The sequence below is a fragment of the Triturus cristatus genome, chromosome 12 (assembly GCF_964204655.1).
Source record: "Triturus cristatus chromosome 12, aTriCri1.1, whole genome shotgun sequence".
Taxonomy (NCBI): Eukaryota; Metazoa; Chordata; class Amphibia; order Caudata; family Salamandridae; genus Triturus; species Triturus cristatus.
This window is the reverse complement of record NC_140595.1, coordinates 495069750-495095826: the sequence shown is the minus strand read 5'-3', so window position 1 is coordinate 495095826 and position 26077 is coordinate 495069750. Positions and strand designations below refer to the sequence as shown.

The following is a 26077-nucleotide window of genomic DNA, read 5'->3' as shown; positions in this document are numbered from 1 at the left end:
CGCTTGCAAATAGAGGGATAATGTGTACTGTGGTTCCCTCAATAAAACAGTCAGCTCTCTTTTTCATACCTATGCAATGTGCTTTGATTTATAAACCTGTACCCAACGTTATAGTCCACCTTTTAGGTGAATTAGCAAATGACATTGACAAACAGCCATTCATATTACTTGAGCATGTGCGTCTTGCTTTGTCTTCTATTAATTTCTTATAATGAACTATACTCACATTTTAGATTACAGTTCTCTGCTTTGTCTGTTGGTGTTTCATAATATATTACACTTGTCTTTGAATCTGTTTTACTATTATCAACTTGATCTCATTCATTCTCTTTAGATCCATTAGCTTTTTATCTCATTGTGTCATGCTTTTCACCTTGCACTGACTGCTCCTCGTTTTACTTAGGCACCTTCACATTATCTCTGGTTTAGACCTCTATGTCCTCTACCAATATGGAATGTACTATCCGTACCTATTCTTTCATGTCATGCTATTTACTCCTTCATAAACACACATTTGAAAGAATATTTCAGTTCAGCTCTCTCGCATTTCTCCAACATGTTATGAGCTGAGGTAAAATGTAATTATTCTTTTTGGGTGACCATTGAGTTTTGTTCGGCAGGTGGACTCCAGGTTAAGCTCTTTGAATAAAAGTGGTATATAAAAAATACAGCAATGTTTGGTCCATATCTGTTTCAGTTGGAAGGGAAGAATTAAATATTTTGTATATTAGGGTGTCAAACCCCAGATATAAGGTTCTAACTAAATCCTTCCCAGTACACAACACATTAGAACTGACTGCCTCTGCAGTTCCATGGTAGATGTACAAGAAAATGTTGCAAAAATAGTCTATAGTGGGCTTTTTCCACTTCTAAATATAATTCTTGCCAGATGCATACTTTCATATGCACTGTCAACATCACTTCAATGGGAGCTCCAGTACTCAGTTCTCTAGCGTACATTGGACAAGCTGGAGTCTGAACTATGTTCTTGTCATAGGGCGGAAACATGGCTGACAAAACATTATGACCTTATTCCCCAGCTAGCGTAAGTTAGCTGAGCAACCAAATCTCCAGGTCTGCTATCAGCAGCACAGCTATTGTGCGGAGAAGCTGAGGGTGGCCACAGCTTTATAAAGACTGCTGGAGAAAGCTCCTTCTGGGGTACTGAGGACACAAAACAGTTTTCTATGGTTTGAATAGTCCCAGAACACACATCTCTTACTCACCTGTCAAAGGACCAGGAGCTTGTCGAACAGTATGGAAATTACCTTATTTTAACACAGATAACCCAATTACTTGAGCCACCTGTCCTCCGACCCTGTATGGCCCCTATAATATATTCTCAGTGATGTTTTACTGTGATCTCAATGGATCAACTGTCTATAGCAAATACACTGTTGCAGGGAAGAGTAAGGTCTATGCTTTAAAGTATGCCATCTCCCTTCCTGCTTCTCTTCACAGATGCCCAGCAACAGTTCAGAAACATGTTCAGAAAGTGATGCTTAGTCTGTGCCGAAACAGTAACAGGAACAAAGCTAAAATGGAGAGGATGGGAGACCATCTTCTCTCAAGATGCTGTCAGAATTGAGCTGATAAGTCTTGTGGTCCTTTCAAGCAGTTTTTGCAGACTCCGAAATTTAACAAATCTGGTCCTGTGACACGTCCAGTATATTTATCCGAATCAATTATGATTCAAGGTCCAAGTTGTCACATTAAATTCTACAGAAGTAATTTGTTACAAATAGTTTGAAAAATACCAAAAGTGTAGATTTTCTTCTGTGTCACATTAGTTACCACACAACCTTATGTTTAGTTTTTCCTTAATCAAAGGTCTTCGACGGCAAATATATAAGGTGTACTTATGTACATTTTCAATCACAAAAAGTTAACAACAGGCATACCTCACATAGAACCTACATTGATGTTCAGCAACTACGTTCATATGGGAAGTCTTGTTGACAATAGGTGTAAAATATGTCAGCAATGACCCTAAAATAAGTAGATGATCAAGCTTCCAGAACCGGATTAAAACTGAATATTTTATTTTACTGGCTGGCTAAATTCAAAGTACTGAGATCATGGCAAAGGTGTTTAAATGGCCATACAGATGGCACAATGTTAAATGTAATAAAAGTGGGATGAGTAAAATATGTTACACTGAACTACTATAAAATTTGGAAACACCAACATGACAAGCATCCAAAAGTTTTGTGGAGAATAATTAATGGCAGGCTACGCTTTGCTTACCTCACGGGTAACTCTTCCATTGTTATCGAAGTCATACAGTGTGAAGGTCCACTCTTGCCTGTTATCTTCCTCTACAGACACATCACATTCCAATTCCTAGGAGACAGGCAAAGAGCAACGGTTACCCACAAAAATATTCTTCCTCAGAATCGTAGATTCATTGGGGTTCACCTAAGAACTGAATGTGCCTTGTGAAAGGACATTCCTTCCCCACCAAGCACCCACTATGGAGTGTACGGACAAAGGGCGCGGGCATTAAATGATAGAAACAGAAAGCAGACTCTCACTCAATCAGCCCAGTCAGCTGAATGGTACCCTCAGATTTCCTTTCAAGGCCCAGGCACCCTGAGGCTGACAGTCACAACAAGCCCAAAAAGAAAGTTACAGGGCCATTCAAATTAAAGCCACTGTACACTGGGAAAATAAACAGCTTCAAATAGATTTGGCTCCAGATAGCTCAAAATACCTGGTTGATCCCTCGACTTGAAACCAATTCCCTACAGCAGTAAACAGTTCCCCGCTTTCTCCCCTACCGAGTTCAAAGGAAACCTTCGCTCAGTTGTAACAAGCCCTGCTAAAAGATGCCAAGTGCCCCGCACTCCTGTGGAAACACAGCCTCCGATTGCACAAACATTCCCAGCAGCTCTGAAAGCCAAATCGCATTCACCTCACATCTAGGCGGTCTCTCTTGACACACGCGTTTCACATTCTTTTATCCGGTGCCTTAAAAAAAAGCATTTTCCGTCCTCCAGGGCTCCGGCGGGAGCGCGTCTAGAAACCTCTAAGTCGCCGAACAAGGAAACCTCCTCAGTTCTTGGGCCCCCGCCACATATTAATAGTTTCCCGTCCCACACTGCCTAGCACGAGATGTTTATATGAGGATGTGCCCTGCTTAGTTAATAACATGGCACCCTTCCCTGCGTTAGTCATGGTCCGTGTACCAAGTTCTAACCTTGATGGCATGCCAGGAACTAAAATGGAACAAATGCGGGCTTTACTTCTGCGGAGTTCCGCTTTTAACTTGCACCCACCAACTGGCAGGGGCCTTCCAGCTTCCATGGGGGAGGGGCGGGGGGCTGTGTTGGTGGTGATTTTTCTCAAACTTTTCAGCGTAATGGAAAAAAATAAAAATACTAAATTGGTCTCCCCTGTTTGCAGCGTCTGTTCTAATATCCGGATGTAGTGTGTTTTATTTACCAGGAACAGTAAGATCTCTATTAAAAGGCTGTGACCTTTGCTCTTGCGGTAACAGTAATATTGAATAAAGGAGTTATAATTCTTGATATAAACTGGAAAAAGCAATTTGAAAGTGGCTCATGTTTCCAGTGGAGCTGGTAATATCTACTGGCCAATTTCAGTGGTTTTTAGAGTTTAATTTATAGCTGAAAAGACACGTCCATAAATGCGCGTTTTCCAGGGAATTAATGCCTTTTTAAAATTATATTTAGCTGTTTTCTTTAAAAATTATATTTAGCTGTTTTCTTTAAATTAACATGTTTCCTCAATAGTAATCTATGAAACATAATTGATCATAACCAGTAAATGATTCGCGAGTCACCAAGTTCACACATTTATTACTACAGTGCAATGGTCAGATGTCATTGTACAACTACAATACAGCCAAACTGTCACGAGGCAAACATTGCTCCCTGCCTCACATATTGCATCTACAATCAAGTTACACCTGGGAAAAAACTCCTCAATGTGACTTCCTCGCCATACAAATTTTACTCCTTGTGTCCTGGTATGGTTTTTTTCTTTACAACAAATACTCCTGAAACGATTGTATGTCAAAAGCCATATATGCAGATTGTAATGTGTGTTGTTAATACTATTTTTTAACCCTAGTGTAAGAGTGTGGTCAACATGTTTTTTCCCTTCTATTACCCTTTAAAAGCTGTAGGGGCATTCTGCAGGACCTACCCATCCACCATTGTCTTAACCTGCAAATATAAAAATACAGTATAGAGCTAGACAATCAATGCAAGTGATCATGTAAACTAAATGCACACCTACCACATCAGAATAGAAGACGCAAGTGAGGAACAATACATACTATGTGGAGTGCTATGAAATATCATGCCTCCTATCATCACTACACACAGTACTAGGATCCTGCAGGAGTGTCAAAGAAATCGCTTACCCACGGCAGTCACCTTCATGCCTCACTTGATTTCTCCTCATTCTTTGCTGACAAAATCATCAGGATAAGAGACAACCTAACCACAACCAATCGCTAGAGCCTAGCTAGTCATTGTCCCCTAGGTCCTGTCCTCTAATCCTCTTCACTCCTTCTAACATGACTTGACATATTCACATATATCCTTTATGGTTACAAATCCATGCCTCCTTTAATAATGCAATCCCTGCCTTTACTCTTAAGAATAATGTCCAAGACACTGTCCCTGCTATACACAAGTCTATCTCTACAACAAGCATTGCTAAAGCCAATAGGTGCTGCTTTGTTTACCTATTGGCTAAGCCATTGCTTTTAGACGACATTGTTAAAAGTTGGCCAAAAACAAGTGAATAAAAAGGTGTGTTGAGGTGTAGACATCCACATGTGTTATCAGGTATACATGTGCCTACATCACCACACAAGTGTGTGCCTACTGAATGATGCGGTGCCATTCCCTTATCTTTTTTTTATTTCTGTAACTATGAGGGCAGATGTGCAAACGTGCTTATTGGATCTGACAGCAAATGACAGCTGCTGCCCCCTTAAAAAAGTAATATTAAATCAATGTGTTTCATGGACTGCAAGGGGCAGGGAAAAATGGAGGCTGGGTAATGGGCGGGTGAAGGAAAAGCAGCTCAGGCCAGGTATTGGAGGGGAGTTAGCAGTACTCGAGTGAGAGAGTAAGAAAACACAAGTGCTCTCATTGAATGTTATAAAAAAGAGGAAAGTAGTTCCCTAAATGTGAGCGGTGGAAGGACACAAGTTAGCCTATCAAAGGGACTTTAATAAGCCTATATTGCAAGGTAGGGACAAACACAAGAGCAAGAAGCAAGCAAGTGAGAGTGACAGTAAAGCCAACAACTGGTATGCACTTAAGCCCACTCTAAGATTTTGGTATGGTCTACAGTAGGTTTTTGCCTATAGACAGATTAAAGGTGTCTGGTAGGCAAGACCTAAAAAGGACCTTGCCCACCCCACTTAAATTTGGCATCAAAAATTAATTCACAGGGCACCGAAGCTCAATTCCAAACCTCCTTCTAACTATGCCCTAATACCACACTCACAGTAACTAGTCTCTACTCAGCTACAAGTTCACAGTGAGCTCTGCTAGATTCACACAAATCCTGCTTCACAGCTGGGCGTTGAATGGGGTCTGTTCTTTTAACAGTCGGGTTGATATTCTACTGAAGCAACTCATAGGTGACTATAGAAGTTCCCACATACCGCAAACTTCCTCTACCACACAATGTGTGCAAAAAGAGTTCAATGGGGTCACATCCCTCTTTACATTAAAAAGAGCAGCAGTCTTATCCAAATGTCAGACTTGGCACTAGTGGATCTGTCCCACCCTTTAGAAGCGCATTGATGATAAATGCACTCTTAAGATACATACACCACTCATACTCTCAAACCTTCTTCTCACAGAAATAAGGCAGTAGGACTAGTCATACGCATTTTGACAGAACATCAGGCTATTTTATGGGCCCACTTCTTCTTAAGTCAGAAATTAAGAAATGATAGGAAAGAAGCGATTGTTCTCCTCGAGTCTGTGCCATATGAAAGCTCTCATCACAGCATGAAAAATTAGCTTAACTGATTTTTTTTTTAAAAAGGCTGAGGTCAGTTAATTCTACTCCCTATATGACAAAAATGTCAAGGAAGGATGGAAATGCCCTTTAATTCAGGAGCCCAAATGCCACCAATTGTGCAAAAACATGGCAATGGTGTATGGGCATGTTAGTAGATGGTGCCTACATTCTGACTAAAAAAGGGAATTTTTGAGACTTTGGGACAGGAACCTGTCTGTCTTTACATTCTCTCTTTACTAAGCACACACGATATGCTTGAGGGCAAACCACCCTCTCTTAGCCTCGTTTCACAAGAACTATGATTTGGCACCATTTACAACCAGGAAATGCTGGTTTTCTGCTCTGCATGATCTTAGACAATAGTAATTGTTTTCATAAGTGCCAAGGGTTTTAGAACACAATCGTGGATTGTACATCAAAAGGCTAACTGTGCATGCTACATGTGATAGAAATTAAGTAGAATATGTAACTGCAATAGCCTTTTCGCAGGAACCAACAAACAAGTAGTAAAAAGGCTACAGATCGTACAGAATGCAGCGGCCCGTCTAGTGCGGAAAATGCCTTGTTATTCATCGGCCACTTCAGCTCTTCATACACTGCATTGGCTACCCATTCAGAAAATAATTTTATTTAAGATCTTGGTGATTAATTTCAGAGCCTTGAGGCACTGGACCTAAAAACCCAGCAGCCAAGTTCACTCTATTATGTTACAGCTAGGACCCTCAGATCTTCCACAGCGAACCTTCTTAGGCCCCCACCTTTAGGTATAAATTCAAAGGAGAAAAATCCATCGCAGTCTTGAGAACTAGAGCATGGAATCTCATGCCCGCACACCTAAGGGCGATAGAATCAGAGACTCAATTCAGAAAATCACTGAAAACCTGGATATTCGGGCTCACAGGTGCATTCTGCTTCTCACTGGTATAGCAGGACCAGTCTCACACTTACCCAATCAATCTGGTTTCTTCTCAGTAGCGCCAGGATGCTCCCTTCGGAGCGATAGCTACGCTTTAGAAATATTTCAATCAAATCAAAGCCCTTTAGATGCTATGGTATGTTGGCGTCTGCAGAGAAGAGGGTGCATTCATCGAAGGTGGCAGAGCCAGGAAAAGAGGGGTGGGCCCAGAGTGTGAGATAAAGGTATGGAGGAGGTGGGAAAGCCAGTCTGAGAGAGGATAGAGCGGTAATGGGCGAGAGGAAACTGGGGTCAGTAAAAGAGAGGGCTCACAAAGAGAGGAAGGTAAAAAAAAAGTAAGAGACAGACAAATGTGGAGAGAGAAGACTGCCTAGGAGAGGAAAAGAAACGCAGGATGGAGAGAAGCACGTTGTGGAGGAAGAATGAAAAAAGGGATTTTTTTAAACAGATATAGAAGGGGCATGCCGATCTAATAAGAGCACTTTGATAGCCCATTGCCCTTAGTGATACATCATTTTGGATGCTAGACAGGATTGAGATAGTTGGCATGCCGACTGGGCAAGCCATTGCTGCGGCTGGCACCAGTCGTGTGCCTGAAATGAATCCCACAAAACAGGCAAACTGCAGAGTTTTCTATATATAGGAGCCCTGGCATAACGTATTTTGCCTCGGACTTTCTTCCTCCCCCACCTTCTCTTTCTCCACTCTCTTTCTCTCTCCCTCTCCCACTGTTTCTCTCACACCCTTGTTCTCGATCAGCCCTCTTCATCCGTCGATCTGTTCTACTGTCATTCATAGCCCAGCTATAAAGCCGTCCACTTGAATGCCAACTCTGGTAGGCCGAGCTCTACTTGGATTTCTTCATTATTTACGTTTGCAATGGGTCTCTTATGTGTTTGTTCCCAAACATAAGCAGTATTAGCGTATGCAGCAACATTAGATCCAGCATTTTTGGTTTTTATTGGTATGGACTGGCATGGCAAGTGGCCACACTCATGGATACACTAATCAGCATAACTCTTAAGGTGTGAAAAAATCTGTTTTCAATCCAGCACCTCACTGAGACAATACCGAGCCATGGAATGAATGGGTCAAACATTTTCCTAGCGGCGCTCCTCTGCTAAGGCAGTGGAAAAAGGAAAAATACAATTGTAATAACAACGTTATCATTTTTTTTTCCAAACGGGCTAAGGGGCTAGGATAGGGTGGCGCACCATAAGTGCACATGACGGTTTGGCCGGCCATCTTGGCACTTTCTCCATTTGGCTGTGCTGTACAGCCTGGCGGAGAACAGTCACAATAGACAGCTAAAGGCTATCTGTGGGCAAGACTAAAAAATTCACAAACGTAGTATAGCAGCAATACGAGGAATCCACTTTACACACAATGGGGTTTTACATGGCCCCCTCACTGAATTCTTCCCATAAAAATATCCTGCTACTTACAGTGGTCAACTGCTGATTTGACTGGTGCAAAATTATTTATGGTGGGCGTCCACAAAACGAATTAGTTAATACCCAAGAGTCTAGAACCATGCTGCTCTGGGTCTGCACCAATATAACACTTACCCTGAGGAAGCTACATTGACTTCTGATCAATGAAAGATTCAATATAATACTCTTTGCTGAATAGGCCACGTTACAATGCATGCGTATAGAAAGCATGCCATTACAACGCGGTCGTTGTCGCGGTCATTACAACGACCGCGTTGTTACATCGCAGACCATTACAACGCAAGTCATTACAACAACATGCTGTAGGGGGTGCGCTGGATGTTGGAGTAGTATAATTTACTATTCCAACTCCAGTCTGTGCAACAGTAGGGAAGGGGTCGGATTTTAAATCCAGCACCTTCTGCCCCCTACAGCAAGTCGTTGTAATGGCTTACGTTGTAATGGCATGCGATGTAACAACGCGGTCATTGTAATGACAGTGTTGTAATGGAATGCAATGCGTAAACATCGTTGTAAATGATGTTTACCTTCTATGCTTGCTTCATAAGGAGATCCAGCGACACACCACAGAATGTCTAAGTATCTTCAAGTGCTTAGACCCACCCAAATCCCTGAAACGGACCAAAACAAAGCTCTCTCTCATCCACCAATCAAGAAAGAAAATAATCTTTAGTTAGATCACTTCATGTACAGGGTCTGTTGCTCCAGAGCACTGTTGTATCCCACCCATGACTTCAAAAAGTCATCTTTCAATTTCAGAGGGGCTTAATGGTCCACTTTTAACCTGTCCACATGTTACCAAGCAACACAATAGTGCTCAAACACCTCTGACATCTCTAGAATATTCCGTCACATTTCTCCTGCTGCTCTTTGTGCACCATCAGTTGGTCAGACAGCTAAATCTGTTATGAGATGTGTCTACCCTGCAGCTGACCCTGTAGCCCCCCTAACCAAGCTTTTTACTCAGTCTATTATGAGTCTATGGAGGAATGGCCAATACCACAAGATGATTTCTATTCGAAAATGGAGGCTGACCTTGATTCCACCTGGGCAGATGAATGGACCTGTTTATTCCCCTTGAGCCCCCCTTGGGATTGCTGCTGCTGCATGCTGTGCTTTACAAAAACACATGAATTCATAGAAAGAGCAGATAGCAATTTAAAAATCTAGTTGAACACTAAGGCTGACGAGTTGAGTTTGCAGTGCTACTAGCATGCAATCACTCCCAGCATTGTTTGCCACAAAGGCTTCCCACAAAGTCCACAAAGTAACCAACAATTACCTCCATGCCACTTATGTTGACAGGCCACAAAACCTCCTTTTGCAGTGCCCTGGTTTGAGAGCAATAACACTTAGTGCAAGCCTGGCTCCTTCAATGGGAGGCCAGAAGCATACTTTCCCCAATGGCATGTCTGTGGGATCATGTTACAGTTCCATGCCACTGGTTTGTTTCTTTGGCCAGCGGTGCACATGCAGCTGGATATTGGCACAAAACACTGGAATTCACACAAAATATAAATACCGTATGCAAACATGGATATCTTGCCACACTGTGCTTGAACTGTTTCTCACTTCCATGCTCAGTTTCGGTGACAGGCAGGAACGGAATGTAAAATGTTATTCTTTTTTCCAGAGAGTTTCCTCAAATGCAACAATGTAAACTACCAGCTTCGTCTTGTATCCTGCCAAAGCTCACCCTCAGTAGGTCAGCATACGTCGTGTTTATCAGCAAGAAAACTTTGCTGAAGTGTACAAAAAGTAGCTGTTCAGTTCTTACATTGGCAGGACCTGCGGTCACGTGGTCCATGCGTTGAAAGTGTGCCGTACAGCTCCGTCAACATAACAGAGCTATATCGCAAATCGCAAATCAGGATTTTCTTTTCGAAAAAAAAAAAATGCTATGACACCCTTGGCTTGGGAGTTTTCTCCCATGGCCTGAGGGTCGTAGAAATGTCTTTACTTTCACTTACAACCATGTTTTGAATGGTAGTAAGCGAAAGTAGTAATTTGCAGTTTGTTCGCCTAGTCTAAATAGGGGAGGGGGCGGATAAGCGGCACAACCTCCAACTGCCCTTACTCCTTTGGGATGTTGGAGGTGTATGTCAGTGGCGGAGACTGAGTAGTCTCCGCCACAGACATACTGAAGTTCTGAGTGACTCTATATGAGACGGGCGGACCTTAAGTACGGTGTAAAGTGTACTCCATCGCCGCTGCGACGGAATAGCCTTTCCGCTGCACTCAGGCCATTGGAGCCACGTTGTAATCCTCATAAAAAGGGCTCCTTGAAGTTCAATGCCATAGTTCCTGCCTTATGGGTAAGTTTACCTAATCATATAACTACATCTGCATTGATAGTAGAATACATGCTAACTAATCATAAAAGTATATCTGCATGGGTAGCTTTTTTTTTTTTTGCAGAGTTTTATATAGCGCGAACTTGACCCGAATCCAATCAGAGCGCTTTACATAGCCCCAGTTACGTTACATGAGGACACAAATTCATTTTTTTTTTTGCTTTTTTGTTAGGCACGGGGAAATTAAGTGATGTGCCCAGAATCACATGATGTTTTAGTGTCGTTACCGAGACTCGAACCCAGTTACCCCGGGTCCGAGGTCGAGCGCCCTAACCGTTAGGCCAACTCCTCTCCCCACGCATTTCTTTTTTGTAGAGTTGGAAACCATAGACAGCAAATTAACTTTTATTGTACAAAATCATCCTTAGGCAACACTGAAAACTGCCCAACTACCCTGGAAAAAAACAAAATAAACACAAATCTATTTTGCATCACTGTTGATTCATATCCTAGAGGTTTCCGTCTAACCTAAATGGTGATTACTCACGCAAGTGTTAAAATGGTTATGGGATGTATTATAAACAGTGTCCCATGACTCAAACCAGCATGTGTGCCCGCTTTTGCACCCATCTAGGACTCTTCGGTATTGAAGAAGGGCTCACAGCTGATGGTGCTGCACCTTCTCTAATACAGATTGTGCCAGTGCGATCTCAGGAGGGCGTTCCCTCATTTGCATGAGAGTATAGCCCTCTACAAATGAGGAAGGACTTTGCCTCTGCATCCGTGCCATATTACAGAAACTGGCATAGTGGCAACAATGCTGTCAGCAGGTACACTGACAGAGTGCCACAAAGCGGTGATGCACCGTCGGTGTCCCCAGAGCATGATCCTCGAAAGAGGGGAGAAGGTTACTATGCCCCTCCCATATGTCATTCACTGTCTCCTCCTGCAGGAGGATCTATGTTCCCATTTGCAATGCAGACCAGTTGCCACCTGCACAGTGAAAGGTGGACTGATGGCTTCAAACAGCTGGCAGGTGTGAGTTCACAGCTGGACTGCACACAGCACAATGTTTGTGATAGGGCGAGTTGACCTGTTTTGGGCCCAGGGCTTCCAGGTAAATCTGCACATAGCACACATCAGGTCGGTGTGCCCTGCCTCTGATATGGACCTTGCTGTTTGAAGCTGCTGTTCCGCCTTGCAATGTGCAGGTGGCAATGCAGCTTACTTTTAAAATAGGAACAGAGATCCTCCTGCATGGGGTACAGTGTGTGACTGTGCCTGCCCACAGGGAGATGCTCTGGTTGGTGAAGGGTTTCCCACCTTACAAGTGGTTCCCTCGGAGGCACACTGGCTATACACCAGTTCTATGTCATGCACAGTCACAAAGCCTTCTGATGGCTTCTTTTCTTCTGTCTTCTGTGCTTTTATCTGTAATATAGTGTGGGCACAGTGGCGAAATGTTATTTCATTTGCATGAGGCCATGTCACCATGCGAATGACAGGCACAGCCCGGTAGGACTGCACATGTGACACATGTGGCATGGGACCATGTCACCATGCAAAGGAGGGCACAGCCCGTAGGACTGCACCTGTGATACATGTGCATGGCGCTATGTCGCCATGCAAAGGAGGCAGATCCCGCTTCGTATATGCTGGCGCTATCTGTATCACAGAAGGGGCTGTGCAAGTGACAGCAGCACTGCCTGGACACTTTTGTTAATGTGACCCCTGAACTCCTTCCCAGAAGTCAATATACCAGGTTATGTGCCATCAGCATCCACATGTTTCACAGCAATAATTTGCCACGCACTTCACCCAAGCTTGTATAAGGGCACTGATATGACTACACGGTAAAATCGCCATGGTTTATGATTAAAAATTAAAACAATTGTCACTATTTTCACAACAAAAAAGGAAAGACACACTACATAGTGCTTGAAAAGGTTAGGATTATTTTTAGCTAAGGAACTAAAGAGCCTGTCTTTCCCAGAATAGATGATCAAAATCTCAATTAAAGCAGAATGTCAGTCCTGTGTGGGAAGGTATCTCATTCCCATTAAACGCATCCTCCCACAATTTAGTGTGTGCGAGGAAAAGTTGCAATACTAATTTCAGATTCATACATTTTTTCTAAACAAGCTTCTATTAGAATTAGCGAGTGCATTGAGACAGTATTCTTAGCATTCGATAAAGAATTGGTGCCTTTTCACAACTTGATAATGAAAACACTTACTTCAAATGTAAGCTTTTTCTTGCATGTACGTTCGTGTTCTTTATCCGTCTTCTTTTCATCGCCACAAAATATTCCTTCAACCTTCTCAGGAGGCAGATCAACTGCAAAAAAAGTATTTAAACAAGGAACACATTAATGTGTGTATAAAAGTAATAAACAATCAATTTTGAGATTCAAACACCTTGTGGAAAATATTGGTAATCCAAATGTTTCTACAGAGATAACTCGACCCACCAACCAGCTAGAAATTCCTATCAAAGTACTCTTGATATGGCTAATAGCCTTCAAACCGTTCCTTGGCACCATGCACACGAATGGGGAAATCTTTGTTGCAATTGCTGCTGAACACAAACTCAAATCTGAAAAAATAAGCCATCAACCCCTCAGGGTAAGTATTTTGCTGCTTGAGGTTAAGGATAAACAGCACACTAGGGCTGCTCTCAGCTTTAAACTGGACACTTAAACTTTCACCCTAAATCCTGGCATTTTGTCACTTTAGGTTTCTTAATCTACTCTATAAAACGTACAAAGTACAGACTGTAATGGGCAAGAAAGCTTGTTCTGCTTCCCTTCATAGGAAATAAACTGATTGTGTACTCCACCATACTGTACGGATATACTACACCATTTGTGTATGGCCGGGCTCAGCAAATCATGGACTGGCCAGCTTATTTTAGAAGATGGTGGTAGGAGCTCGTTTTGTGGAAATAACACCGGTTAAAAGATGTTTGTTATCAGAATCAGGCTGATTCAAACAATCAGTAATCACTTCTGCCTGTAGAGGGCACTACCTTTAGTTAGGGCACAACACGTTATGTCTCAGAACTAATGGCATGGTGTAGATTTGTATATCAAGGGAAGTGGAGCCATCAGGGACCGAAGTGGTGTCCCACGAATCCTCGGGCCAACAGCAATGCTTTGATTGGCTGGCCGGAATGTGAGTAGAAAGACCCCATATGTGCAATTTAGAGGGTCAGTGAGGGCCCCTGATGGACAAGAAAAAAAAAATTATTTTCCATGGGTGAGGATTTTAAGATCTGCCAAGACACTCAGTGCCCCTCCGTGTAAAGTTGTGGCAATTTCTCAATTTTGGCCGTAAAAATTTAAAAACATACATATGTACTCACCGATGCACTCGTACACCCACTCACAGACCCAGTCAGACGCTCTCACACCCACTCATAGACACACTCAGACACTCTGACACCTACTCACAGACCCACTCATACACTCACAGACCCACTCACACTCTCACACCCACACACAGATCCTATCAGACACTCAGACACCCACTCAAACACCCACAGGAAACAACAACCAACAGGGGAGAGGAGTTTTATTAACGGCTAGGGCGCTCGGCCTTGGACCTGGGGAACTGGGTTCGAGTCTCGGTAATGACGCTGAACATCCTGTGATTCTGGGCAAATCACTTAATCTCCCCGTGCCTAACAAAAAAATTATGTGTGTCCTCATGTAACGTAACTGGTGCTATGTAAAGCGCTCTGATACCTGATTGGTTTCGGGTCAAGTTTGCGCTATATAAAAAACTGTACAAAAAAAAAAAAAAAAAAAAAGTTGTTTTTACCATGCTGTAACTTTACCACACATGTTTTTTGAATGCATATGCTTTTATAACATATGTTTTTACCATGCATTTAAGGTTAAGTTCAGGTGTGGGCTGTCTCACCCCACAAATACATTGTTTTATATATATATAAACAATGTGTGGTAAAGGCATACGTTGTAAGAGCATATTCGATCTAAAAAATGTGTGGTAAAGGCATGCTGACTATATTACACCATTGTTCTGTCATACAACCATACTCACAAACCCACTCACAGAACCATTCAGACACTGACACACTCACTCACAAACCCACTCAGACACTCTCACACCCACTCACAGACCCACTGAGACACTCACAAACCCACTCACAGAGCCATTCAGACACTTACACACCTAATCACAGACCCACTCAGACACTCTCATACCCACTCACAGACTCACACAGGCACTGTCACACCCACTCATAGACACACTCCAAAACTCACACACCCATTAACAAACCCACTCAGACACTCTCACACCCACTCACAGACCCCTTCATAAACTCCCACTGACAGACCCATTCAGACACTCTCACACCCACTCACATACCCACTTAGACACTCACACCCACTCACAGACCCAATCAGACACTCTCACACCCACTCACAGACCCATTCAGACACACACACACTGACAGACCCACCCAGACACCCATACAGCCACTCACAGACCCACTCAGACACTCTCACACCCACTCACAGATCCACTCAGACACTCACATACCCATTGAGACACTCAGACACCCACTTACACACTCACAAACCCACTCACAGAGCCATTCAAACACTGACATACCCACTCACAGACCCACTCAGACACTCTCACACCCACTCACAGATCCACTCGGACACTCACATACCCATTGAGACACTCAGACACCCACTTACACACTCACAAACCCACTCACAGAGCCATTCAAACACTGACATACCCACTCACAGACCCGCTCAGACACTTATACCCACTCAGACACTCTCACACCCACTCATAGATGCACTCAGACACTCACACACCCACTGACAGACCCACTCACACCCAGTCAGGCACTCACACACCCACTCACAGACCCACTCACACACACAGCCATTCAGAGACCCACTCACACACTCATACACCCACTCACAAACCCACTCATAACCACTCACACACTCACACACCCACTTACATAGCCACTCAGACACTCTCACACCCACTCACAGACACACTCAGGCTCTCTTACACACAGTTACAGGCCCACACAGACATTTACACACTGATTTACAGACTGATACAGACACTGACACGCCCCATCACAGACCCACACAACCACTCAGAGTCCTATACAACCACCACACACAGCCAGGCACAGTCCCACACACACACTCACACATCCACACAACCACTCACACTGTTGTAAATTGAAACAACGATGTGATTAAGCATTTACTAAAGACATTAATTCCCTTAGTTTAGATCATGTTTTCTCCGTTATGTTGACCGAAGTTCGGACTCCATTTTGTATTGTCATGCTTCCACGTGTTCCCTACGAGAAGAGTCCAACCTCTGTGTTAGTTGCTCTTGTAATCTGCCTAGTAACAGTCTATAAATAGCTCCTTTGCCCATCTGGCGCATGCCCAGACTTGACCACATCTGTTATCAGTTAGCCTTGCTTGACCATGTTTTCGCGGGCTCAAGGAGTGTGTTAGCTCCGCCCACATATTGATTCAGTATCGAAAATGACCATAAATGGTAATGTTCTTCGGCCTCATGTTGAATCCACCCACTTATGAGCCCCTCTATTGTGTATAAAAGGGGACCATGTACGCAAGTTCTTTGTGCTACTCTATGCAATACTGAAGAGTGTTGTGTGGATTGTAGGACCACCCTTAAGGGTTAATAAATGCTGTCTTTGTACTTTGCAGTTTCCGTGCCAACTTCCTTATAGATTCCATTACAGGAGAGCGAACCCTTGTGTCCTGCGGGCCTAGCTGGGGCCTGTATTCATCAATTGGCGCCCGTCACGTGGGGCTCATCGGCGACTCGGATGCTCGAAGGACTGGTCGTGACGAAGGTGAGGAATTTGGCCGGGGACGTGATCACTGCCAGCGGCGTCTTAGCCCTGGCATCCCGAGGTTTTTCTTCCTTCCCTTCCGAGCTGACCGTCTGGGTGGCGCCGGTCCTCGACTGAGACCTCTTCTGTCGGTCTTGCCGTGAAAGCCGTTTGGGCGATTTTGGAGCTTGGCAGTTGGAATCTGGACTCTTGATTGGTAAGAACCGGTGTACGGTACTTGCTCCGAGTTTTTGAAGCCTGGTCCGGCTATTTGAGTTTGATTTGTGATGACTAGTCATATTTTGTATTTGTCTTTGTGAAAATATATGCGTTGCAACACATATAGGCAGGTAATGTGGAGAGATTTCTCCGGAGCTGTGTAACTTTGAACGGCGCAACGATTAGGTGCCATTTTCTTTATAATATTGCATATTTTGCATTATTTCTGAGCATGCCTGCTTTTAGCGCACTCCGTAAGTGGTGTTGCTGTTTTGGAAACCGGTTGAACCTCGAGGAATCTGCTCCAGCTCCCCCAGAGGGGACTCCTAATAGGGATATGTATGTGAAGCATGGTCTTTCTTCCATAATGTACAGCACAGTATGGAGGAAATATACTAAAAAAGATCCTGAGTTACGATGGCCTTTGTATGGATCGTTTGATATACGTAAGATTGAGTATGTGGAACAGTGTATGTGTAAGCGGCGTGCTCGTCAGGATATGTTTGAGTGTGTGCGGTTGTGGGTGAAGGAGGTGCGTGAGCGAGAGAAGCGTGAGAAAGCACTGTTCGATAAAGAACAACGGAAGAATGATCATGTGCGAGCACAGGAAGCGAGGCGTCGGGAGGACAAAGAACAAATGGAGAGACAAGAGAAAGAGCGTAGGCTGCAAGTCTCGGGTCAATATGCTGTTCGGCAGCCACTTTATCCTGTCCTTAATAATCTTGATGATGATTTTTATTTACTAGATCGCTCTCCGCCCCCTTATGTTGGCGCATCTGCTCCGAGGCCACAAGATTCTGTCCCGGGTCCGGGTAAGGTAGATACGCGGTCCATGTTATCGGCTGAGCATATGGCTGAGCTTCGGCAACTTTCCTTCCGTGCACTTAAGGGCAAGGTGTCCGTGGATGAATTGTTCCATACTTGGGGGCCGTGGCAGGATAGAGAGAGATTGTATTTTCTGAGTCATTTCGCTGAGGAAGTGATTGCTGCTTTCCGGAAATATTCTAGTGTCTTTGAGCCTGAAGAAGTGACATCGGATGCTAAAGCATTGCATGATGGTGTTTTCTCTCCCTCTAAGGCTCCTGATACGGCTCGGCGGCTGTTCGCCTTGCGGGACGCGGTGCTGGCCCATAAAGAAAAAGCGCGCCAACGAGCAGGGGAGGAGAAGCAGTCGGATTCGTGTACCGCAGAAGGCCACTCATCCACCTCTCAATCAGATAAGAGCGATCCAGTGCATGCTAAGCCAATGCGCGAGGCGGCGCCTTTGTATGTTCCTCCTAAAGGAGCGGGGACTAGCTCGGATATTACCTCCGCCGATGCTAAGGGATATTTTGTGTATAATTGGGTTTATACTCCGTGGCATAGAGCTGACGTCATGGCATTAAAAAATGCGTTGCCTGATCCCCGCAAGAATCCAGCGGCCTTCTACGAAGAAGTCGAGGGGGCCTTGAATTCTTGCGTTATGACTTTAGCAGATATAGACCTGTTCTTTGGCCTTATTCTAGCACCGGATATGTGGCGATCTGTCCGAAAGGTAGATGATATAGTTGCCTTTAAGGCCCGGTGGTCTGACCTTGAGGATGAGGATAGGGAGCGGAAGCCCGCGCAGAAACCGCCCCAGAGTATTTTAGATCTCCCTGCCGCTATTGTGGCTAAGTTGAAGACAATTATTCCCCCTAAAAAGATTGACTGGAATATGTTAGCTGCATGTAAACAGAAAGTTGACGAGTCAGTGGCGGACTTCTTTACGCGCTTTGAGGAGACGTTTCATGATTTTAGTGGCCAGTCGCTTACTGACGATACGGGCCGCCACCTTTTTGCGGATAAATATGTGGCTAATCTGCTGCCGGCAGTTGCGGCCCGTTTAAAAGCGAGCGAAAGTTCTTGGTCTTCCGCAACACCGACGGCCCTCCTGACTATCGCCCAGTATTATGAGCGTCAGGAGCAAGAAGCAAAGGGCCAGGAGGAAAAGAAATCGAAAGATTTAAAAACAAAGGTGATGTTGGCACAAGTTTATGGCCCGCCCCGGCGGGGTAGTTATAGAGGTAGGGGAGGATCTTATGGTCCTCCCTCGGGCCGATCTGATTTGAATAGGAACCAATGTGCGTATTGTAAGCAATCGGGTCATTGGGCTAGGGACTGCCCGGTGTTGCATGCATCGCGTCAGGGGCATACCCACGGTGGCCCGCGAGGTAGAGGGGGTTTCTCGAACTTTAGAGGCAATTCTACCGAACAGGCTCGTTTTGACTCTGCTGGGCAGCACCGAGATAGATCAAATGTTTTCGATCGCCAGCATCAGTATCAGGTGTCGGGGATTGACCGGTCGGGGTACCATGACTCTCAGCATGCATAGGGATGCGTTGGATGGGGGTTAGAATCAGTTGAGGTGCCGGTCGATCAGAAGGGTCCTTATGTATCGGCTGAGGTTTTGGGCTCTACTGATCAGTTCCTAGTGGATACAGGAGCGACACGTAGTGCGCTGTCTAAGCAATTGGTTCCGGGGGCTCCCCCATCCGGCTTAATGGTCACATCGGTAGGGTTTGACGGTACACTCTCCCGAAGCCCTCTTTCGCAGCCCCTCATGTTTAAGGTTGATTCTTTTTCTGCACCCTGTCCGTTTCTGCTTGCCCCGTACACGCCGGACAACATTATGGGTCTTGATATGTTAAAGCATTTTAGGGCTACGATCCGCTGCTCCCCTGCTGGTGTGCGGGTAATATTGAATGACAATTACCCCCGATCAGAACGGATGTGTGCGATGTCAGAGGATGCGCTGTTAGCTACCCTCCCTCGTGCTTTGTGGGCAACTTCGGATACTGATGTGGGACAAATGGTGATTCCACCGGTCCACATTAGCGTCCAGGAGGGGGCGGTGTTACCACGCCTCCCACAGTACCGTATTTCCCAGGAGGGCGAGGAGGCTCTCATACAGATAGTGCAGGATTTGATTGCGGTAGGGGTAGTGGAGGAAGTTCCCTACAACATCTGTAACAGTCCGATTCTTCCCATACTGAAAAAGGATACGGATGCCAGAATTTATCGGTTTATAATTGACTTGAGAGAAGTAAACAAGATCGTGATACCTCAGTACCCAGTGGTTTCCGATATCACGACGTTGCTTACCTTGGTCCCGCCTACGGCGACTATGTTCTCAGTGATCGATTTGAAGAATGCCTTCTTTTCCATTCCCATTCACCCCGATAGCCGATATCTTTTTGGGTTTACATTAAACAATAGATCTTATCGTTTTTGTAGGATCCCCCAGGGCTACACAGAAAGCCCTAGTATTTACAGTCAGGCTTTGAAAAGACAATTGGATTCCTTTGTTTTGCTCGAGGGGGTCGCCCTCATTCAATATGTCGATGACATCTTGCTGGCGGCTGACACCCTGGAGTTGTGTGAAAAAAGTACGTTATCCTTACTTTCCTTTTTAGCATCCCACAATCATAAAGTATCTAGGAAGAAATTGCAATTCTGTAGACCAAAGGTGACGTATTTGGGTCACCTTTTGTCTAAGGAGGGACGTGCACTCACACCGGATCGTATCCAAGTAATCTTGGACACACCGAGACCGTCCACGCAGAAGGATGTGCGTGCATTTTTGGGTCTTGTTTCTTTTTGTAGACAGTGGATATTGGGGTTTTCACACATAGCTAAGCCATTGTTAGCCCTCTTGACAAAGGACACGCCTATCCCAATCCCTTGGTCAGATGAGTGTGATACTGCTTTTCAGCAACTACGACAGGCCCTTTGTTCAGCACCAGTGTTAGGGACCCCTGATTATGCAAAACCCTTTTCGTTGTATGTGCATGAGAAAGATGGATGTGCATTGTCAGTTTTAGTGCAGATGCACGGCGATAAGCAGCGCCCTTGTGCATATTTTTCGGCTGTACTTGATCCTGTCGCCCGAGCATTACCAGGATGTTTTCGCTCGGTTGCGGCGACAGCTGTGTCAATACGCCAAAGTGAGGGAATTGTGTTATCTCATAAGCTGTTGGTATTAGTCCCCCATGCTGTCGATGCCCTGCTTAATCAAACGAAGACGCAGCATTTGACCAGTGCCCGCTTAACGGGATATGAGTTGACGCTTTTGGCTCCTCATATTACGTTGAAAAGGTGTGTAACGTTAAATCCGGCCACATTGTTGCCATACCCCGAGACTCGATCTGAGGCACGAGAAGCACATGATTGTATCCTTGTGACCGAGGAACAGACAAAGGGTCGTATTGATCTCCAGGATACGCCCTTTTCAGATGTAGATGGAGAACTGTGGGTGGATGGATCATGCCTGAAGCTACCAGATGGTACGACTTCAGCAGCGTATGCGATTACCACATTGCAAACAATAGCGGAGACAGCACGCATACCACAGAAATCAGCTCAAGCAGCGGAACTGATAGCATTAACACGAGCATGTGAGCTCAGTACAGGATTGTGTGTGAATGTTTATACAGATAGCCGCTATGCCTTCGGAGTAGCGCATGACTTCGGCCTACTCTGGAAGGAGAGAGGGTTTTTAACGTCACATGGAGTACAGATAATGCATGGAGAGTTAGTTCACAATCTTTTAACTGCACTGACATACCCAAAGAAAATTGCCATCGTTAAGTGTAACGCCCATAGGAAAGTAGTTGACAAAGTTGGAGAAGGGAATGCGTTAGCAGATCGAGTAGCACGGGAGACTGCGATGCAACCCGGTGCTACTGCTATGTATGTAGTAAAGTCACAGGTGGAAAGATGGCATGATGCGAAGGAGGAAGTGCGAGAAATGCAGAGGACCGCTTCTGACAAAGAGCGGGAACAATGGGCTAGTGAGGGAGAACTGGATGACGAGGGCTGCTGGAGAAATAAGCAGATGGATAGATGGAAATTACCCACGGCCTTTGTACAACCTATGGTTCAGATGGCACATGGGCTAGCACATGTTGGAGCTTCCGCAATTGTGAAATTGCTTACCCAAGTTTGGGAGCATCCAGAGATTGCTAGCACAGCGAAGAGGGTGGTGCAGACCTGTATGATCTGCCTGAGGTATAACCCAGGAAAGGGTACTCGAACTCCAGCAGGAGGATTTGTGACACCTACTGCACCCTTCGAGGTTTTGCAGATGGATTACATCCAGCTTGAGCGCTGTAATAATCTGAAGTATGTTCTAGTAGTGGTCTGCGCTTTCAGCAAATGGGTTGAAGCGTACCCTACGAAAGACAATACTGCAATGACTACTGCGAAGTTGCTGCTGAAAGAGTTCTTCCCTCGATATGGCGTCTGTAGACTTCTGTGGAGTGATAATGGGCCTCACTTTGTAGCGGATGTTATAAAGTACGTTTTGAGGGGCCTAGGCATCACTCAGAAGTTCCACGCCGTGTTTCACCCTCAGTCTGCAGGACTAGTCGAGAAGTATAATGGTACACTGAAGCTCAAGATCGCTAAAATTCAAGCTTCGACGTCCTTGACTTGGCCAGACGCTCTGCCACTGGCATTATTGTCAATTAGATCGATACCGCACTCTCGAACTGGCCTTACACCGTACGAGATTGTCTTCGGACGCCCAATGAATATTTGGGGTCCGCCAAAACCTAAGGCTGTGTATGATGTACCTTGTGTAATGATGAGCGATTATCTGGCACAGTTAACGGATAACTTGGTTTCTATTCATCAACAGGTCCGAGAGGCGCTCCCTGATCGGTCTACCGGTGAAGGACATGGTCTCCGACCTGGTGACCACGTGATGGTGAAAATATTTGACAGAACAAACAGCTTGGAACCGAGATGGGTGGGTCCTGAACAGGTCCTCCTCGCAACGAGGACGGCTGTGCGAGTCTCCAACAGAAAGAATTGGATCCATTCCCTGCACTGTAGGAAGGTGCCGCCCGGATTGGTGGGACCTGCCGTGCTGACCGATCAACGAGAAATCTTGGCTGCAGAGACAGGCCGTGCTGCGGAGCCAAACGCCACTGAGGAGCTCTTTCCGGACCATGCGACTCCTGGAGGAAGGCGATATCATCTTCGACCAAGGAAGTGAGTTCTCCAGTACCGGGACATACTGTCAGAACGGCCCTTGGGTTAGTGAAACGGAGAGCCGATGAGGCAAGGGGGGGGGGATCAGCCCTGCATTAGTGTAGCGACACCCGTCTTGGCCCGCTGGTGAAGAAATCGACCGCTGCCCAAGGGGAAGAGTTCTGACAGACCTTTAGTTTCAGGAAGATATTGGGTTTTTATTTTTGACATGGAGAAAAAGAAAATCCTTTGTGCATCAGGGTTCATGTTGACAGTAGCTATTGTTGGGATAACCACATGGTTCGTGGAGGATGTAACTCCCGCTCGGAAGATTCTTGTGTTGACAACTCCGGTGCCTGAGGAGCACTACTTTTATACATTACCGTATCAAGAGTTGAAGCATCGACAGTCTTACTTGAACAACACTTTCATCCAGATGCTACATCATACCCACGTTGCTACGAATGCTACGAATTGTTGGATATGTGGGATGATGCCAGCTCATCAGAAGAAAGGAGGAACGCCATTTATACCACTTCCTTTCTCTCATAATGGCTCTTGTAGAGCATGGTATACTTTGCTTTTTGCCACTCGGAAACCGACAGTGGGACGATTGCTCTTCAGACTCAATAAAGAATGCCATCAAGACAAAAATGGGTATCCACAAGCGAATGGGACAATTTGGGAATGGGAAGAGTACCGACCAGACAATGAATCCATTCCCTACATCTTCACGAACACCAGAGACACTGTGGGAAAGGACAAATTTGTGATTCAAGTAGCACAAGCTCAAGCGGACCTGTGTGTCCAGAGTGTGGGTTTTATCCCTGTTGGTGTTAGTGATTGTATTACTGTTCTGAACATTGATGGGTTGAACAATAGTACCTTTTTAGCCTCCCATAATACTTACTTTGTGTGTGGAAATAAAGGTTATTACCGTCTGCCGGCTGGGTGGTCTGGGGTATGCTATGTATCATTTCTATTACCTCCCGTATTCCTAGCACCCGCATCTTATCATAAGGATCTGAAATTATTGAATAACGTGACTGTAAATAGGTATAAACGTACTTTATCAATTGATGATGTAGATCAGACTGATACCAGTCTGCAGCAGTATATTGATTTTAACTTAGGACTGTTTTTCTTTGTTGGAGCTGCCCTGAACAGTAGGAAGATCCGAAGATTAACAAGAGTGGTAGAAGCCGTGACAAATCAGACTGCTGCTGCTCTTGGGAATCTTACGGAGGAATTGCAAATTACTAGAATTGTTGCATTGCAGAATCGTATGGTATTAGACGTTATGCTAGCTGACAGAGGAGGAGCATGTAAAATTATTGGAAGTAGCTGTTGTGTGTTTATCCCTGATCATACGCCATCAGTTTATAATGCCATCAATAAACTGCATAAAATTGCAGCTGAGATCCATACAGAAAACGGCACTTGGTCCTTTTCTGGATGGTTTTGGGCGTTAATTACTGCCTGGGGATGGAAGGTTCTAACTGGTCTCTGCATTATTGTAGCAGTTCTGTTTTCATGCTGTATCTGTGTTCAATGTGGTCCCTTACTCTGCTCATTATGCGTATCATTCTGTATCCCTGATAAGAAAGCTATTGCCGATGTTGCTCTCCAGAAACGTTTAGCTAAAGAAGTTGAAGAAATGATGACAATTGACATATATGATGATTATCCTAACAAGCCGGATGTCTTCAGTAAATGCTGAAAGGGTCGTCTGTTGTAAATTGAAACAACTATGTGATTAAGCATTTACTAAAGACATTAATTCCCTTAGTTTAGATCATGTTTTCTCCGTTATGTTGACCGAAGTTCGGACTCCATTTTGTATTGTCATGCTTCCACGTGTTCCCTACGAGAAGAGTCCAACCTCTGTGTTAGTTGCTCTTGTAATCTGCCTAGTAACAGTCTATAAATAGCTCCTTTGCCCATCTGGCGCATGCCCAGACTTGACCACATCTGTTATCAGTTAGCCTTGCTTGACCATGTTTTCGCGGGCTCAAGGAGTGTGTTAGCTCCGCCCACATATTGATTCAGTATCGAAAATGACCATAAATGGTAATGTTCTTCGGCCTCATGTTGAATCCACCCACTTATGAGCCCCTCTATTGTGTATAAAAGGGGACCATGTACGCAAGTTCTTTGTGCTACTCTATGCAATACTGAAGAGTGTTGTGTGGATTGTAGGACCACCCTTAAGGGTTAATAAATGCTGTCTTTGTACTTTGCAGTTTCCGTGCCAACTTCCTTATAGATTCCATTACAGGAGAGCGAACCCTTGTGTCCTGCGGGCCTAGCTGGGGCCTGTATTCATCAACACCCTCTCAGAGAACCAAGCAATCACACTGCCACTGAGACTCATACAGTCACTTGCACTCCAGACCCATACAGCCACTCACACAACCACTCACTGACCAATACAGCCACTCACACACCCACTCACAATCCAATGCAACCACTCACACACCCACAAAACCACTCACACACCCACAGAACCACTCACACAACCACTCACAGACTCATACAGCCACTCTCACACTCCCTCTCAAAGGTTACAGCTACGTAATAGTTAGGAAATAAACTTAAAAATACTTGGAAATTCACACAAAAACAAAGATTACAGGGATGTTATAGTTAGTAAATAGCATAAAAACATAGAAATTCACTGACAAAAACAAAGGTTACATGGGCGTTACAGTCAGAAAATAGATTTTAAAAACCTTAGAAATTCACTGGGAAAAAAACAAAGTTCACAGGGACATTATAGTCAGGCTCAGATTGTACACACACAAAACCATAGAAATTCAGCTGGTTTAGTTATCTGGGCAAACTATCACTTACACCCCCGCAATGCACTGCTTATGACCGCACATATTACAAATCTCATTAAGTAATGATTTGACTGGCCAACAATGTGCTCTTGCATCTGAATGTGGACTACATTTACTCTCTTTTTATCAAATGCCTATCACTGGGGTTAGTCCTCAAGGGGCCAATTGTTTAATCGGGTGGCTTGTGTAAGAAGGTATAAATAAAGCATGCTGTAGCTCAAACAGGCCCCAGAAATGTTGGAGTCAGAATAATGGTCATAACTAACTCAGAAATTAAAATCTTACAAAAGGCACACAAAACAGACCAATAAAATGTAAAGCAATAAAAAATACAATGTTGGTCAAAAATAAATTTAGCGGGCAATTTTTCATTAAATGAAGCTGCTGACATATTTATTTCCTAGAATATGCACAAAGAAAAGACTGGTGTAATCCATATGGTGCGTGAATTCCTCATGGCTGCACCCT

General features: G+C 44.6%; 1 protein-coding gene across 5 annotated transcripts in view; it reads right to left on the bottom strand.

Annotated features, from left to right (window-relative positions):
• Window positions 1–26077, bottom strand: part of NKD1 (NKD inhibitor of Wnt signaling pathway 1) — a 209712-nt gene that overhangs the window by 34663 nt on the left and 148972 nt on the right. For 4 of the 5 annotated variants that reach the window (XM_085638632.1, XM_085638634.1, XM_085638633.1 and 1 more), the window contains 2 exons: window positions 12916–13016; window positions 2248–2343 (listed from right to left, as the gene is read on the bottom strand). In XM_085638632.1, coding sequence (XP_085494758.1) covers window positions 2248–2343; window positions 12916–13016 — 197 coding nt within the window. The remainder of the gene's footprint in view (window positions 1–2247; window positions 2344–12915; window positions 13017–26077) is intronic. The other variant, XM_085638636.1, reaches the window with a different exon arrangement.